Source organism: Oryza glaberrima, chromosome 5 (genome assembly GCF_000147395.1).
Source record: "Oryza glaberrima chromosome 5, OglaRS2, whole genome shotgun sequence".
NCBI lineage: Eukaryota > Viridiplantae > Streptophyta > Magnoliopsida > Poales > Poaceae > Oryza > Oryza glaberrima.
In genome coordinates, this window is record NC_068330.1 from 6,519,082 (window position 1) to 6,533,071 (window position 13,990).

General features: G+C 40.1%; 1 protein-coding gene across 3 annotated transcripts; it reads right to left on the minus strand.

Moving 5' to 3' along the window:
* Nucleotides 1-2,121: 2,121 nt before the first annotated feature.
* LOC127774458 (uncharacterized) lies at nt 2,122-9,689 on the minus strand. Of its 3 annotated transcripts, XM_052300712.1 has the most exons (11): nt 9,488-9,689; nt 8,863-9,414; nt 8,695-8,777; nt 7,630-7,983; nt 6,840-7,094; nt 6,526-6,768; nt 6,213-6,434; nt 5,148-5,712; nt 4,790-5,048; nt 3,229-3,320; nt 2,123-2,886 (listed from the first exon to the last, which is right to left on the minus strand). In XM_052300712.1, exons 1-9 carry the CDS (start codon nt 9,633-9,635, stop codon nt 4,843-4,845), a joined length of 2,628 nt encoding a protein of 875 aa, XP_052156672.1. In that variant the 5' UTR covers nt 9,636-9,689; the 3' UTR covers nt 2,123-2,886; nt 3,229-3,320; nt 4,790-4,842. The 3 variants fall into 3 exon arrangements, with proteins under 3 accessions (XP_052156673.1, XP_052156672.1, XP_052156675.1); XM_052300713.1 differs by lacking the exon at nt 3,229-3,320 and having other exon boundaries at nt 2,122-2,886; XM_052300715.1 differs by lacking the exons at nt 2,123-2,886; nt 3,229-3,320; nt 4,790-5,048 and having other exon boundaries at nt 5,548-5,678.
* Nucleotides 9,690-13,990: the final 4,301 nt, after the last annotated feature.

A 13,990-nucleotide genomic window follows, 5' to 3' on the forward strand; every position in this document is an offset into this window, starting at 1 on the left:
AATGTTGTAGTTGGGGGAACAAACTAGTAAAAAGTTGGCATATGAGAGTAAAAAGTTGATAGATAAGAAATAAACAAGTTTAAAATTTGGTAGTGTGGATTAATGTAAAGTCCGGAACACAAAATTCCACAAATTAGACAGAAGGCCAGAACCCCTTATATTATACTAGACAGATGGAGTACATTAGTTAATCAATTGCTAATCAAAACCTTATCCACAATAAAATACACCTTATATTTAAACAATCAAGAAAAGATGAAAAAGCAAGTCAAACGATTTAAATTTAGAAAAGAGTTAGGAGGGTTAAAACGACTTGTATTGAAAGGAATACCTGACATGAGACATGACAATTACCTAATCCCTGTGTCAAAACAAAAATCAACTTCTATAGTTTGAATTTTGTCTAACAAAAAATCAACTTCTACCATCCTACCTACCCTCAACACATAAAACGAGAAGTTTTATTCCTTCAATACCCTGTACCTACCTATCACTCTTATTATTTTATTCAATGATTAAGGATATTTTAGTCATTCTTCATCTTCACTAATTTCACCTTGGGATGTTAGAAATGGATTTTTTTTTTTGAAGGACGGAGGGACTACACACTTGCATTGGGTTATATTGCATGGTACCTAGCTTTTAGATGTCGGTCGGCTGTGTCAGTAATGCAATGCAAGTGCCCTCCACTCTTTGACTTAAATTTGGCTGGTGGGCTATCTCTATTCATGTCTCCTTGATTTGCCTTTTCACTGTACCTTCTTTAGGGGGTGTTTAGATGAGGGGTGTAAAGTGTTGGCGTGTCACATCGGGTATTATATATGATGTCGTATGGGGTGTTCGGGCACTAATAAAAAACTAATTACAGAATCCGTCAGTAAACCGCGAGACGAATTTATTAAGCCTAATTAATCCGTCATTTGTAAATGTTTACTGTAGCACCACATTGTCAAATCATAGAGCAATTAGGCTCAAAAGATTCGTCACGCAAATTAGTCACAATCTGTGTAATTAGTTATTTTTTTAGCCTATATTCAATACTTCATGCAGGTGTTTAAATGTATGATGTGATAGGGTGAAAAATTTTAGGGTGATATCTAAACAGGGCCACCATGTTGCTGTGCAACGCATATTGGTATATCATCGGTTTTAATATTGACAGACTTTGGTGCAGAGCATAATATCATGATCAGGTGCTGTCTGGAGGTTTGGAGCACTTCATCATTTTCTTGGAATTTTGTTATGAGAATGTCTAGATGACAGTGAAGATATAATTCTGAAAGGTAAGTTGACAGTGACTATACTGCAGCATATTGAATGGAGGACTGGAAATTTCAGAACAACTTAGGACTTGTTTAGTTGGGGAAAATTTTTGGATTTAGTTGTCACATCGAATATATGAATACATATTTGAAGTATTAAACGTAGTCCAATAACTAAAAAAGTTACATATTCCGCCAGGAAACTGCGGGACGGATTTATTGAGCCTAATTAATCCGTCATTAGTAAATGTTTACTGTAGCAGCACATTGTCAAATCATGACATAATTACGTCTCGCAATTTACAAGCAATCTGTTTAATTGGTTTTTTTCTACATTTAATATTCCATGCATGTGTCTAAATATTCGACGTGACAGCGTGAAAATTTTTGTTTTGAACTAAACAGGGCCTTAGCTGGAGGAAGCAGAGGAGCAACAGACTATCAAAACCATGGATGGCACGGGGTAGTGTCGTGTCGACCAAAAATACTAGTACGTGAGCTTTCAATACAAATTTAGTGAAATCAAGGGTTTATCTGTTATTTTCATTTCTTTGAGCGTGTTAGGTGGTATATTCACGGATATGTGCATGTGACCTGCCGTTGTAATTGGAAAAATGGGGATGGCTTCTGTTTGGGACTGATGAGATCATGATGATTAAACGGGAGAATGATTGTATTGGGTAATCCTTAAAACTGTAAGAATTTGAAGAATATTTTGGATTCATAAAGATAAAGTGTGTTTGGAAATTGGAAATGTTGGATGATTCAAACATGGACTTTTGCTTCTCGTTGCAGCAAATGTGGACATGTTAATTCTTTGCGACACTTCCAAACATTTCTTACAAAAAATCCAGTCAATGGCTTACTAGAAATGCCCCAGGCAAGGCGAGATATATAAAGCAGAATGGCCATTCATGAGCAAAAGATCGATTGCACATGGTAACATATGACTTTTTGAGAGCTCTGGCAGTCAACCTTTTTACAAGCTTTGTATGTTCTCTCCCAAAATCATTGTGCATGGGTCGTGCAGCCAGACTTTTGTGAGCTTTGAATGTTCTTCCCCCCCAAATTATTGGGATGCATTTTTCTCAGATTTTATGATCCAATTACGAGAGATCCAGTGGGAGATAAATTCCAGACTCGTGGAAACCATTGGTATGCTCTAGCTCCAAATGTTTATGTAAACTAGAAAGATCGGCGAAAACGTTGAATATATCACTTACATGTGGCATACGAATTTATCATAATGTTATATATTTCAATTCCAATTCCACCCCTCTAAAATTTCTACTGCACATACTATTGGGTTTGTAGTATAAGTGAACCAAATCCATTAGATCTAAATCAACAAACGCTCAATCATTTAGGGTACCGTAAAACACCCCATGTGGCTAAGCTTGGCAGTTCCTAAGTCAGCAGCAGTACTTAATTAAATGGAGAACACCAGGAATATAAGTTCATTACTTACGAACAAACCGTGTCCACAAAATATATCTACATGAAGCTCCATCTTATCGAATCAGTTAGCAACTGCATTCAGGTCACTTTTACAGCTCAACCCCAAACATGTTCTGCACAGTGAAGCTCAGCATATTCAATAAGTGAAGCTTGATCCTCCTGAATCCTGACAAAGAATTACATAAATAATCATTACAGTGAAAACAAACCTAGTAATATTTACAGTGAAAAAACCCTAGTAATATAAAGCTAACCGAACCTAGTTGGATGAAAATAACGATGTTCTGCCGTTATTATAGCTTCCTTTGGTTTAACGCATTATTATACAAGTGTAAAACAACAAGTACTAAATTACAAAGCTGAAGTAAAATACTATTCTGTACTTAGTAATATTTTAAGAATGCAATTGGCCTTCCTTGAAAATGCAAATTGGGAGAATGGAAATGTATAATGCTCTCACTTCAGAAATATAGAATGCGACTATACGAATAGCATAAGACATGAATACCTGTTGCGATGCGTTAGGAAAAGCATTGAAGCTTATTCTCGATATTTGGAAAATCAGCAGACTAAATCAAATGAGTTAACTGTGCTTTAGCTCTACAGTTTCAAAAAAAAAATGTGATCAATATAAAGAGCATTTACTGGCTGGCTGCAAAGCATCTTGTGGCACAAAAAAAGTATCATATGGTCATAATGCATCACTTCAAAGTTCAGACAGATTTTCTACTCTGTAGAAATACAATGGTCTAAACCAAATAATGGAATCATTAAATTTAGACATTAGTTAACCTATTTAATATTTTAATTATTCCAGCTTTCACCACATTGTTTATTTTTCACAATATTAGGGGAAAAAATCAGAAGAAAACATACATGTAAAACTACTATCATAACTAGGATGCTGAAGTTGGGCAAACTCTACCATCAGCCAGGCAGGGCAAAGAAAAGCTACAGGTGGGCACATAGATTACATCAAATATTAAAAATGTAGTTGTGTGCACTTCTACACAAGATACAAATGATTTTTGACACATTATGATAGTAGAAGGCCTGGGAATAGGGGCGAAAACGGTACAGAAACGGATGGAAATCATCTTTATCGTTTTCGTTTTCATATTTTTCTTGGAATCGGAAACCCCGAATACGAAAATGGAATCGAATATTATCAAAACCGAAAACGGAGTGAAAACGAACCGGCGCAAATACGGTAACAAAAATTTATCGGAATAAAAAACCGCCTCAAACTGATAAACCCAATTCTCAAGTCTCAACGGTCAACAATTCATCATAAAACATAATCATATAAGTCCAATTGTTAAGTATCAACAGTACATCACAAAACATAATCTATGGAATAAATTAGTAATGTTGTTGATAAATCCCAATACAGGAAAAAAATATCCTTATGTAATTTTAGATTTGTATAACAAATATTTTTTAAAAAATAACAGCCAAACACCACGGTATTAACTATTCAGTGCTTAAAAAGAAGAATCCAGGGTATTTTGTGATTTCTGGAAATTCCAAGAAAAATTCTGGAAAGTCCGAGAAAATTTCCGGAAAGTTTCCGACCGATTCCGAGTTCCGATGGAAACCGCCCATATCATTTTCGATTCCGTTTCCGAGGAAATATTTCCTAATCCGTTTCCGTTTCCGAAAAATTCCGAAAAAATTCCGACCGACAGATTCCGTTTCCGAAAATAGGTCCGGAATCCGGAAAGTTTCCGTACCGTTTTTACCCCTACCTGGGAGTCAAACCATTTTGAAATTTTGGGTTCATTCATGCTTTCATAGTACTTCACTAGGCAGATCAAACTATTAACACAAAAAGAATGGCGGAAAATCAGGTAGAGGAGAGAAAAATTATCCAAATTCAAATATATCTACTAAGTTATAGTGCTAAAATTTGAAATTAATGGAAGGATAATCATCTAAATTTCTTAAACATAATAGTTTTATTAAAATAACATTGAAGCACAATTATGAATAGCATGGGATTCCTAGTGCTAACTGAACCTGGTAAACCTAGTACCTCAATCATCAGTAAGCAGCTCACACTAGCATACCTGTATGTGTTTGCTTTTATGAACTGTTCTGAAACCGTGTGATCTGTAATTATTCAATGCGTTTGCCTGTTGAGTTTGAAGAACTGGTGCAACAATCTATGAACCTCTCCATAATTTTGAGCACAAGCAAGTCGTGTTTTTATCCATTGGGGTAGTTTGTCAGTAGGGGAAGAGGAACTCCTGTTTGATGAAGTATGGGCATAACGTGAGTCAACCAATAGCATTGCAGCATAATCATTTGCATGTCTGATTGCTCTTCCTGCAATGAAATCATTTCATCGTATAAGAACTTTACTTAAGTAGTACGTGTTAAGTGTTAGCATCCCAATTCCTAAATGTTCAAATGACAGTAATTTACCAATAGATTGATTCACAGCTTTCATGCATAAGTTCTCATAGTACTCTCGTCCACCTTTGTTGCACTTTCTTAATATATCAAAGCCAGGCTGAAGTTTGCATTCATCATCGTATTTGCTGCTTGAGGAATTATCACCCCCAACCAAAACTGGTTTAGAAATATTTTCTATATACTTTATGGTCTCGGTCAGCTCCACATCAGATGGACTTGGATAAGGCAATCCAACCATTACAACACAACGGCCCATCCCATCACTGAAGTTTATGCCTTCAGAAATTTTCCCACCAACAACAGCCAATAGAAGTGCCCCAGTGACTCCTGTATCTTGTGAACTCTTGCTACAGGATTGAATTGCCTCCTTGTATTTGTTGAGCGTCATTTCGACATCAACACTGTTTTTAGGCTCTCTGAAGACATGTTTCTTCTTAGAAATCTTGGAAATCATGCCTGAAGCTGCCCATGCATCATAAACACATCTTTCATATTCATAGGAAGCAAAAAACATGACCACTCCTTCAGGCACAGTCGTCACTACATTGCAAAGAAAGCGACCAAGCTCTTCAATCTGTACAGATGGGAAAATAAGAATAGAACTACCAAGATACATGCTCTTGAATAGAGAAATATGAAAAAAAAAATCAATGCAATTAATTTTAGACTTGTAGATAAATCAATGAGGTAGCACATACAAATTCAGTTAAGATGATACAGCATGCCATTTTTTAGACTTGTAGATAATTTATTTTTAGATTTCTTTATGTTTACAGCCTCCAGTACATTTGTTTCAGATCATGCCTTATTCTTGTAGCAATGAGGAATACATGGGCATGAAGTTGCAAATGCATTTGACTAATTTATATTTTCAGTAGACAAATGATAAATCATACAACGAGTGCTACAGTTATACTACAGGCATTAATATATATGTGCATTGGTGTTTCAAAATACATATATTGGAAAGGAGTAGCTAGATGCAATATAAACTCATAGCTTGCAATTGCAATTTCACATATATGATAGAGTATTGAAGGTAAAGGGAAATTATTTGAGGCACATGGTACAAACCATGGTGTGAGAACTCCTTGAACTGTAGCTGAAATCAAATGCCTTGCCTGATGGCCCACGTGTAACAGCTATAGGAAGAATACTCTCTGGAGGAACGATATGGTTGCATGTGAAGAATTTTATATCAGAAGGAGGTAAGTTTGGAAACAAGCGTAGCCTTGTTTCTTCTATAGGCTGGAGGGTACCACCAGCCAGAATAACAGCATATGCATCACATGTAATCTGCAGAAGGAAAGAAAAATTGATAAATCTATACATGCTATGTAGAATAAGGCATTATCCCCATGTCACATGCAAAGCAAGGTTACAGCACCTCCAAAAAGATTTTCTCTGCGCAAAGCATCACAAATTTAAGATAAGCATCTTCAGGTTGTCCACTGAACTTTTTCCTTGCAACTATGATTCTTCCATTATCATTGCAGTTTAATAGGGAGCGCAAAAAATCAGCCAATGTCTGAAAGCTTGCTATACTGCTTCCTTCATCATATTGCTGCTGGTGACTTAAATGATTCACACCATCTTGATTGATGTTCAATATGTTCGCATATCCACTTACCTGCAAATCAACAGTCAACTGATCTAGACACTGCATGGTGGAATGGACATGTGGTGCAAGAAATATTTCACCTTGTGAATTATATTGCTTTCCTTCACATACTGGCAAAGCTTTACTATATTTATGTTGTCGATATCAAGGGAGAACAAGAACTGGTTTATAGTCATAGAAGTCATAGTGCAGGCATCATCTTGGTTGCTTGTCAGAACTCGTAGAAATGACCGTGTTAAAACAGTCAATGTTTGGATGTACCGTCGATTTCCAGCTCCCAGAACACTCTGAAATCTATTGAGATATGCCTCCAGGTGGGAAAGAATTGCATTCAGCTTAATTCAACAAGAAAATAAGAATGTGAAACAAAGTTAGTTATAAAGTTGAAGGTCATGACAATTGAAACTTTCTTAACAGAACATCATGGTAGAATCCTACAACCCAATTAAAGATCAAAAGGAAGCCACCACCAAAGCTCATTTGAGAAGGAGCAATTTTCGTTGACATAATAATTACTTTATTTTAAGAAAAAAAATTCTTAGTGAAACATGAATCAGGAGAATATCTTTTTCATGATCTTATTGTGTGCCATGACACAACAGTGAAATCAAAGAGGAAGTCTAAGTACAGTTAAACCTCTGTATATGCTGAACATTCCAATATCTCTGTTTTAGAGTTAGGACAACATTATCAGATGTGCATTAAGGACACAAAATTATGAAGATATGTAGTAGGGATAATTAAACAAAAAGGTTGGGATAGAACAAACAGGTATAATAGTAGCAAAAAAGATGCAACACAATGCAATTGCTAACCAATCTAGATATCCAGGACAATATATCTGAGGCATATTGAGACGGAGATGTATACCTGAGAAGATGTGATCTTTGAGTTGTACATGCTAGTGAGGGAATCTGCTAAATTGTGAGCCTCATCTATTATGACAACGCTGTTCTTCAGATTAAGGCCAAGCGATTCTCTAGCAGACTTCAGCAATAAAGACTGGTAAGGAAGGACAACTAGGTCAGCTGTGCGGACCGTATCACGTGCACCGTAGTAGGGACATGTTCCAATCTTCTTTCCTAATTGCGCTAGATCCTCAATGTCCAATGCACCTTGCTCTGACACTTCACTTTTGAATTCTTTCTGAAGACCCCTCTTTCTTATCATTGGGCACCCACAAGAGGTCTTTGATTGGCACACCTTTCTGTTGTCACCCTCTACCTGCATATTCAAAGCCACTTGAATAGATAGTATTTATTGATTAACTGGTACTTGTAGCACACTGTTGGTATTTTAACCAATTACTCTTCTGCAAATGTAAGTATGATAACCCACTGCTTCAATATTGAAAAATCAGCATATTGTGCAGTATAAAAATAACTACAAGCACACCAGGTGTGATGTCCTATGGAATATACTTTGTGAATTTATAGCTCACGTTACTATGGAAGCACCAAGAAACAAAGTTTTGTTTTTTCTTTTAGGGAACCAAGAAACAAAGTTAAGTTAAATAGGGGGTCATCAAAGAAAGCAAGGTCAAGCGTAATGCTTAATGGAATGGATGAATGGATTAACGGTCATGTTTCCCGAGCTCCTAAACTGTGAATTTTGCAAAAACTTTCTATATATGGATTTTTTATAATACTGTTTCAAATCCTTTTTCAACTATATAATAGTTAATTCATTCGTTTGCACCCTCAAATATTTATCATAAATCATTCCTCTATTCAGCCATTTAGCACAAAAGAACGCTACCGTCAGTGTGCCAATTGCCGAGCAATAAATTCAGTATGCCAATTGCCAAGCAACAAATTCAGCTACAAAGTTAAAAACTATTCCAAAACATTCCAAAACAAAGTTAACAACTATTCATTTCTAAGGCTTCAACTTCAAAGATTGATGAACAAACATTCCAAAACAAAATTGGCAGACCTTAGTTTTGCTGCTCTTCTTACTCTTCTGCAGCTCCAGGCACCTCTCATTGATCCGGTTTGCGCTCCCCAGCTTCAGAACATCTGCACACAAATGCACCAAAAATCAACACACCAGTATATCCACCAGAGAAAAAACAGGACAAGAGAATTACTCATGCTTCCTCACCCTTGTTGATGCACAAGTTCTTCCTGGATCCCAAGCACACCGTCCTGAGCTGCCGTCCGAATTCCGTCTTCTTGAGCTCTCCTACAAACTGAGAGAGCTGTGAGTGAGTGCGGCTAGTGAAGAACACCTTGGGTGTCACCTCCTCCTCCTCCTCTTCCTCCCCATCCGCCTCGCTCTCGCTACTGCTACCACCACCGCGATGCGGCCGCTTCCCCGCCTCCCGCCTCACGCCGACCTCGCCGTCGCTCTCGTACTCCTCAACCAAGAACTCCTCGTCCTCCGCCTCCTCAGACCCCTCCGGTTTCTCCGAACCCGCCGCCGCCCTCCTCGGCGCCTTGCTCCGCGCCGCTGCGGCGGGGGGCCTCCCCTTCTTCGCGGTCGGCTTCTCCGGCGGCAGTGGCGTGAAGTCCCGCATCCAGTCGGGCTCGTCGCCGTCTCCTTCCCCACCGCCGCCGGCTGCGGCGGCGGTGGTCGATCCCCGTGCGGCGGCGTCGCGGTGGTCGACCAGCCACTGGAGCGCGCTGCAGATGATGCTGAGGGTCTTCCCGGTGCCTGCGGGGGAGCGCGCGAATGTTAGGGTTTCGTCGGAAGGGGGGAAGCGGCGGCGGCGGCGGTGAGGTCTCACCGGTGGGGCTCTCGAGGAGGGCGAGCGCGCCGGGGCCGGAGGAGAGGGCGCCGTAGAGGAAGGACATGAACTCCGACTGGATCGGGTACGGCGCGAACGGGAACGCCGGGAAGTCCCGCCGCGGCGGCGGCGGAGGCGGCGCCGGCATTTCGCCCCGCGCGCGCGCGCTGGTGGTGGTGGGGTTTGGGATTTTTCCCGCGCTCGCGGCCATCGGCGTCTCGGCGACGGGGACGAGTGCCCTGAGGCCTGAGGTTGGGGGGTATAGCGCTTTAAGATTCGGGATAGCGGCTATTGGGCCGTGAAACCATATTCGCGTTTGTGGGCTGCGGGCCTTTACAAGGGTGAAACCATATTTGGAGCAATATGTTCATTTCAGATACCTTAACTTTACACCCGATTTTCGTCCTTCTACCAGATACAACGGATCCCTAAACTGTCAAAACAGGTGTAAACGAGACCCCTCAGCGGTTTGGAAGTCGGTTTTAGCTGAAGTAGCGTCTACGGTTGGTTTTACTAGGTCTTCGCCCCATGTGGCATTGATGTGGCGTTTACGTGACAATTCGATCCCGAAAAAACATAAAAACTGCAGGCCCACAGGCCAGCTACACATAAAATAATTGAAATTAGTGGGACCCACGTGGGCCCCACATGTCATCCTCACTCCTCCCTTCTTCCCTTTCCCCCCTCACTTTTCTTCCTCATCCTCACAACGGAGCAGGTGAGCGAGGCAGGCGGCATGCAAAACAAACCAACGGCGGGCGACGACCTCGTCGAGGCGGTGTCCTCGTTGCCTTTCGTCTCTGGCGGGGTGTTCTCCTTCTCCAGCAGCGGCAGCGGTGGTGGTGATAGTGGCTTCTTCTTCGGCGGCAGGCAGCGGCAATGGAAACAACATCGCCTTCTTCCTCGGAGGCGGTCGAGGCGGGACAGGAGCAACGCAGCGGCAGAAGGGGAGGTTGAGGGCGACACCGGGACCGCGGATGTGGACACAAGCATCGTCATAGGCAGCAGCGGCAGCCTCAGTGGTGTCGAAGGTACCGAGCCACACACGTCGCCTGTTCTCCTTAGGGTTGCCCAATCTCCACCGCCCACCTCTCCCACGGCTGATGCCGCACGCCAGTGAACCTCCTCTCCACCTCCTGGCACCACAACCGCGTCCCCAAGACCAACACCCGCCTTGCCGCCGCCACCTCCCCTTCCTCCTCCTCCTCACCGACAGCCACGCCACATACACGCGTGTGATCCGTGAGCGGTAGCTCAAGTAGGCAACGATGGTGGATGAGGCGGTGTGGGCGTCGCCGATGGTAGTTCCGGCTCAGGCGCAAATCCAACAAACTCACCGGCGGTCTCCGCCGCGGGATGCCATGTCTGACGGTGAGAGGAGGAGGTTGGGGAGGTAAGTGGGTTAAGTGTGCAAGATCGCTGGCACGACGCCTTCCTTGGGCGGCAGCAGAATCCACGCGACAAAGGAGATGAGGAGATTAGGAAGGAGGAGAGGCCTGGAGAGAGATGGGCTCGATGCCTAGAGAGAGATGAAGCGGGGAGATGGGGAGATAGGAGGAAGAAGACGAGGGGATGAGAATGACATCTGGGGCCCATGTGAGCCCACCATTTTTTAATTAATTTTTTTGTAGCTGACATGTGGGGGCACAATTTTTATTATTTTCCAAATCAAATTGCCGCGTAAGTGCCATGTCAATGCCACGTCAGATGAAGACCGAGTCAAATTAGCCACGTTTGCGCCAGATAAGCTAAAATCATCGTCCAAACCGCCATGGGACGTACCAATTTTGATAGTTGATGGACACGTTATATCTACTTATCCAGTTAAAGGACGAAATCAGATTTATTAATAAATTAAGGGACCTCACATGAACTTATTCCTATTTTGGACCCTGTTTGATTTTGACCTTTTTTTTTAACTCCTCAAGTCATAAATATTTAATGTTCGGTGAAAAAATTAAAATTTTATCCAGTAACTTGAGAATAAAATAAGTTTATAAAATGTAATGACTTGTGATATTACGACGCTAGTATCTCTGAAAGCAAATCTACTCATTGTCTCTTTAAAAATAACCGTTTGAGAAGTTATTGTAACCAAAGTTCCAAAATTTTGATCAAAACCATCGAATAATTATAATCAACGGGAGTACTTTTTTTTCACTTCGTAGTACGTAGTAGCACTTACCCTCGAACTTACAGCCTTCTCCGGTATTCCAGGGTATATAAGAACATTATGAGAAAAAAATATATTAGAGATAAATTACAAAGTGAAACCAGCTGCTTCCTTTGTAATATACTAATATGGGGAAGCTAGCACCAATGATGTGATGGTGGGGTCGCCGTGGGTGTATGACTCCACGCACCAGAGTTTAAATCGTGGTGCCTATAAATATTAGGCATATGTATGTATGCTTTCAACAGGATTTTGGTAAGATCATAGATGTGACGTCGGTTTTTGTCTCTCAGAGCATGTATTAGGAGACGCGTTGCCAAGGGGTGAGTGTGGTGTTGTAATGGTTTTTGTCTCTCAAAGCATGTGTTAGGACGTGCATTCGCGAAGGGGCGAGTGTGGTGTTGTTTTTTAGCAGCGTGTACACGCGTCAGCCGTGTAATCATAAAAAAAACAACCTCCCTTTTGGAATATATATAGAAATTTTAGCTATAAAAGAACATTATATAATTGATACCACCTCCGTTTCGAAATAAAGCAATTTTTAGCTAATTATATGCTCCAAAAATTAAAAAATTGTACAGAGTTTAAAGAAGAAATCAAAGGCTCGTATTAGAATTTACTTAATATAGTAAAACATAATTTAGGAATGCTAGTTTTGTCCGGGGATTAGGGCAGCTAAGGCTATATAGAGCCGTACTCTTTGATCCAAATATCCATTAAAGTTACACTTCAAAAATTTAAAAATAGAAAATAAAATACAAACCTATACGCATGCACAGTAGAAATAATATGATTTTTGACCATCAAAATCTTATTTACAGGTACTTTTTAGGGCAATGTATTGGCTCCGATGTTAAGCCAAATTACAAAGGTGAGATGACGAAATCAAGCAAATAAATGATGCATGTCATAGATTCGAGTCAATAGAGGTTCACAAATAGAATTCAGTAATTGTGAGATTTTTATGTTGTGTTCGTGTCTATTCACTGATATGCCATTTTTCGAATCATGTTGTAATGGCTATTATTATTGGTATTATAAATAAAGTTTAATGACACGTGAAATACAATTGTTATTTTTCGAATTATGATGGTTTATGATAAATAATTGCAAAGTTTTGTGCCAAAGCTTATGATCCCCGGTTTCTTTCTTTCGGAAGTTCGGAACATGCTTTGGTCACACATTATTACGGTTTTGAGCCGTAAATCGTTGCAAATGAAGGCTGGTTGATCACCTTCTAAATTCTAATAGGGTGAGAGATAAATATGGATCGAAGCATAGGTACTCTTTTATGTGGAGAGAGATCCACAAATTTTGACAATTTGACTCTTTGCAAAAACTATTTTTACAAATGAACCGTCGCCAAAACTTATTTCAAAAATGACCCTTTTGTTCAGCGCCAAATCGTGTGGCGCTAAACTTAGACACCTCAGCGCCAAATAGCGTGGTGCTGAATGTGCGTTGGCACGCTGACTTAGCCTCCCATCCACGGTGGCACGGTATTCAGCGCTAGTTGACGTGACACTGAGGTGTCTAAGTTCAGCGCCAGATAATTTGGCGCTGAAAAAAAGATTATTTTTAAAATAAGTTTTGGTGACGGTTCATTTGTAAAATTAGTTTTTCAAAGGGTCAAATTGTCAAAATTTGTGAGAGAGATCAGTCTGTTTGTCCCCTGATTGCTGCATGGCTGCTTTGTTATGCCATCGGTATCTCAATGACATGTAGAACCCACATGAGTCAATGACATGTGGGTCAGGATGGCATATCTCAAATTTTGCAAAATTATAATGGCATGGTTCCAATTTTCTGTTAGTTGGTTTGGTTGCGAATGCTATGTAATGGAATGTGTTTTAGTATTGCTTAAACTTATATTTATTTTAAAGTTTGATCGAGTTTTACATTAAAACGTAACAGTATAATACCAAATTAATTTTATTATATTACGATTCAATATATTTTTATAATTTATTTTCTTGGTGTTGTCAACGTTGCTACATCAAAGACAAAATCATAACATCTTGCATTTTGAAACAGAGCAGTATCCTCATAAATTTGGTGAGCTTTCCTCTGGTTTGGTGAGTAGAACACTACATGAAAAGGAAGAATATAATAGAGACTAATTACAAAGTTAAACCACTCATCTTTCTTCGTACTTCATCCGTTTCGGGTTATAAGACTTTCAAGCATTGGCCATACTCATATAGATGTTAATAAATCTAGGCATATGAATGTGAGCAATGCTAGAAAGTCTTATAACCTAAAACGGAGGAAGCAGCATATAGAACACACAATCTAATAGGATATATGTCCTGATGTACAAAACATTGTTG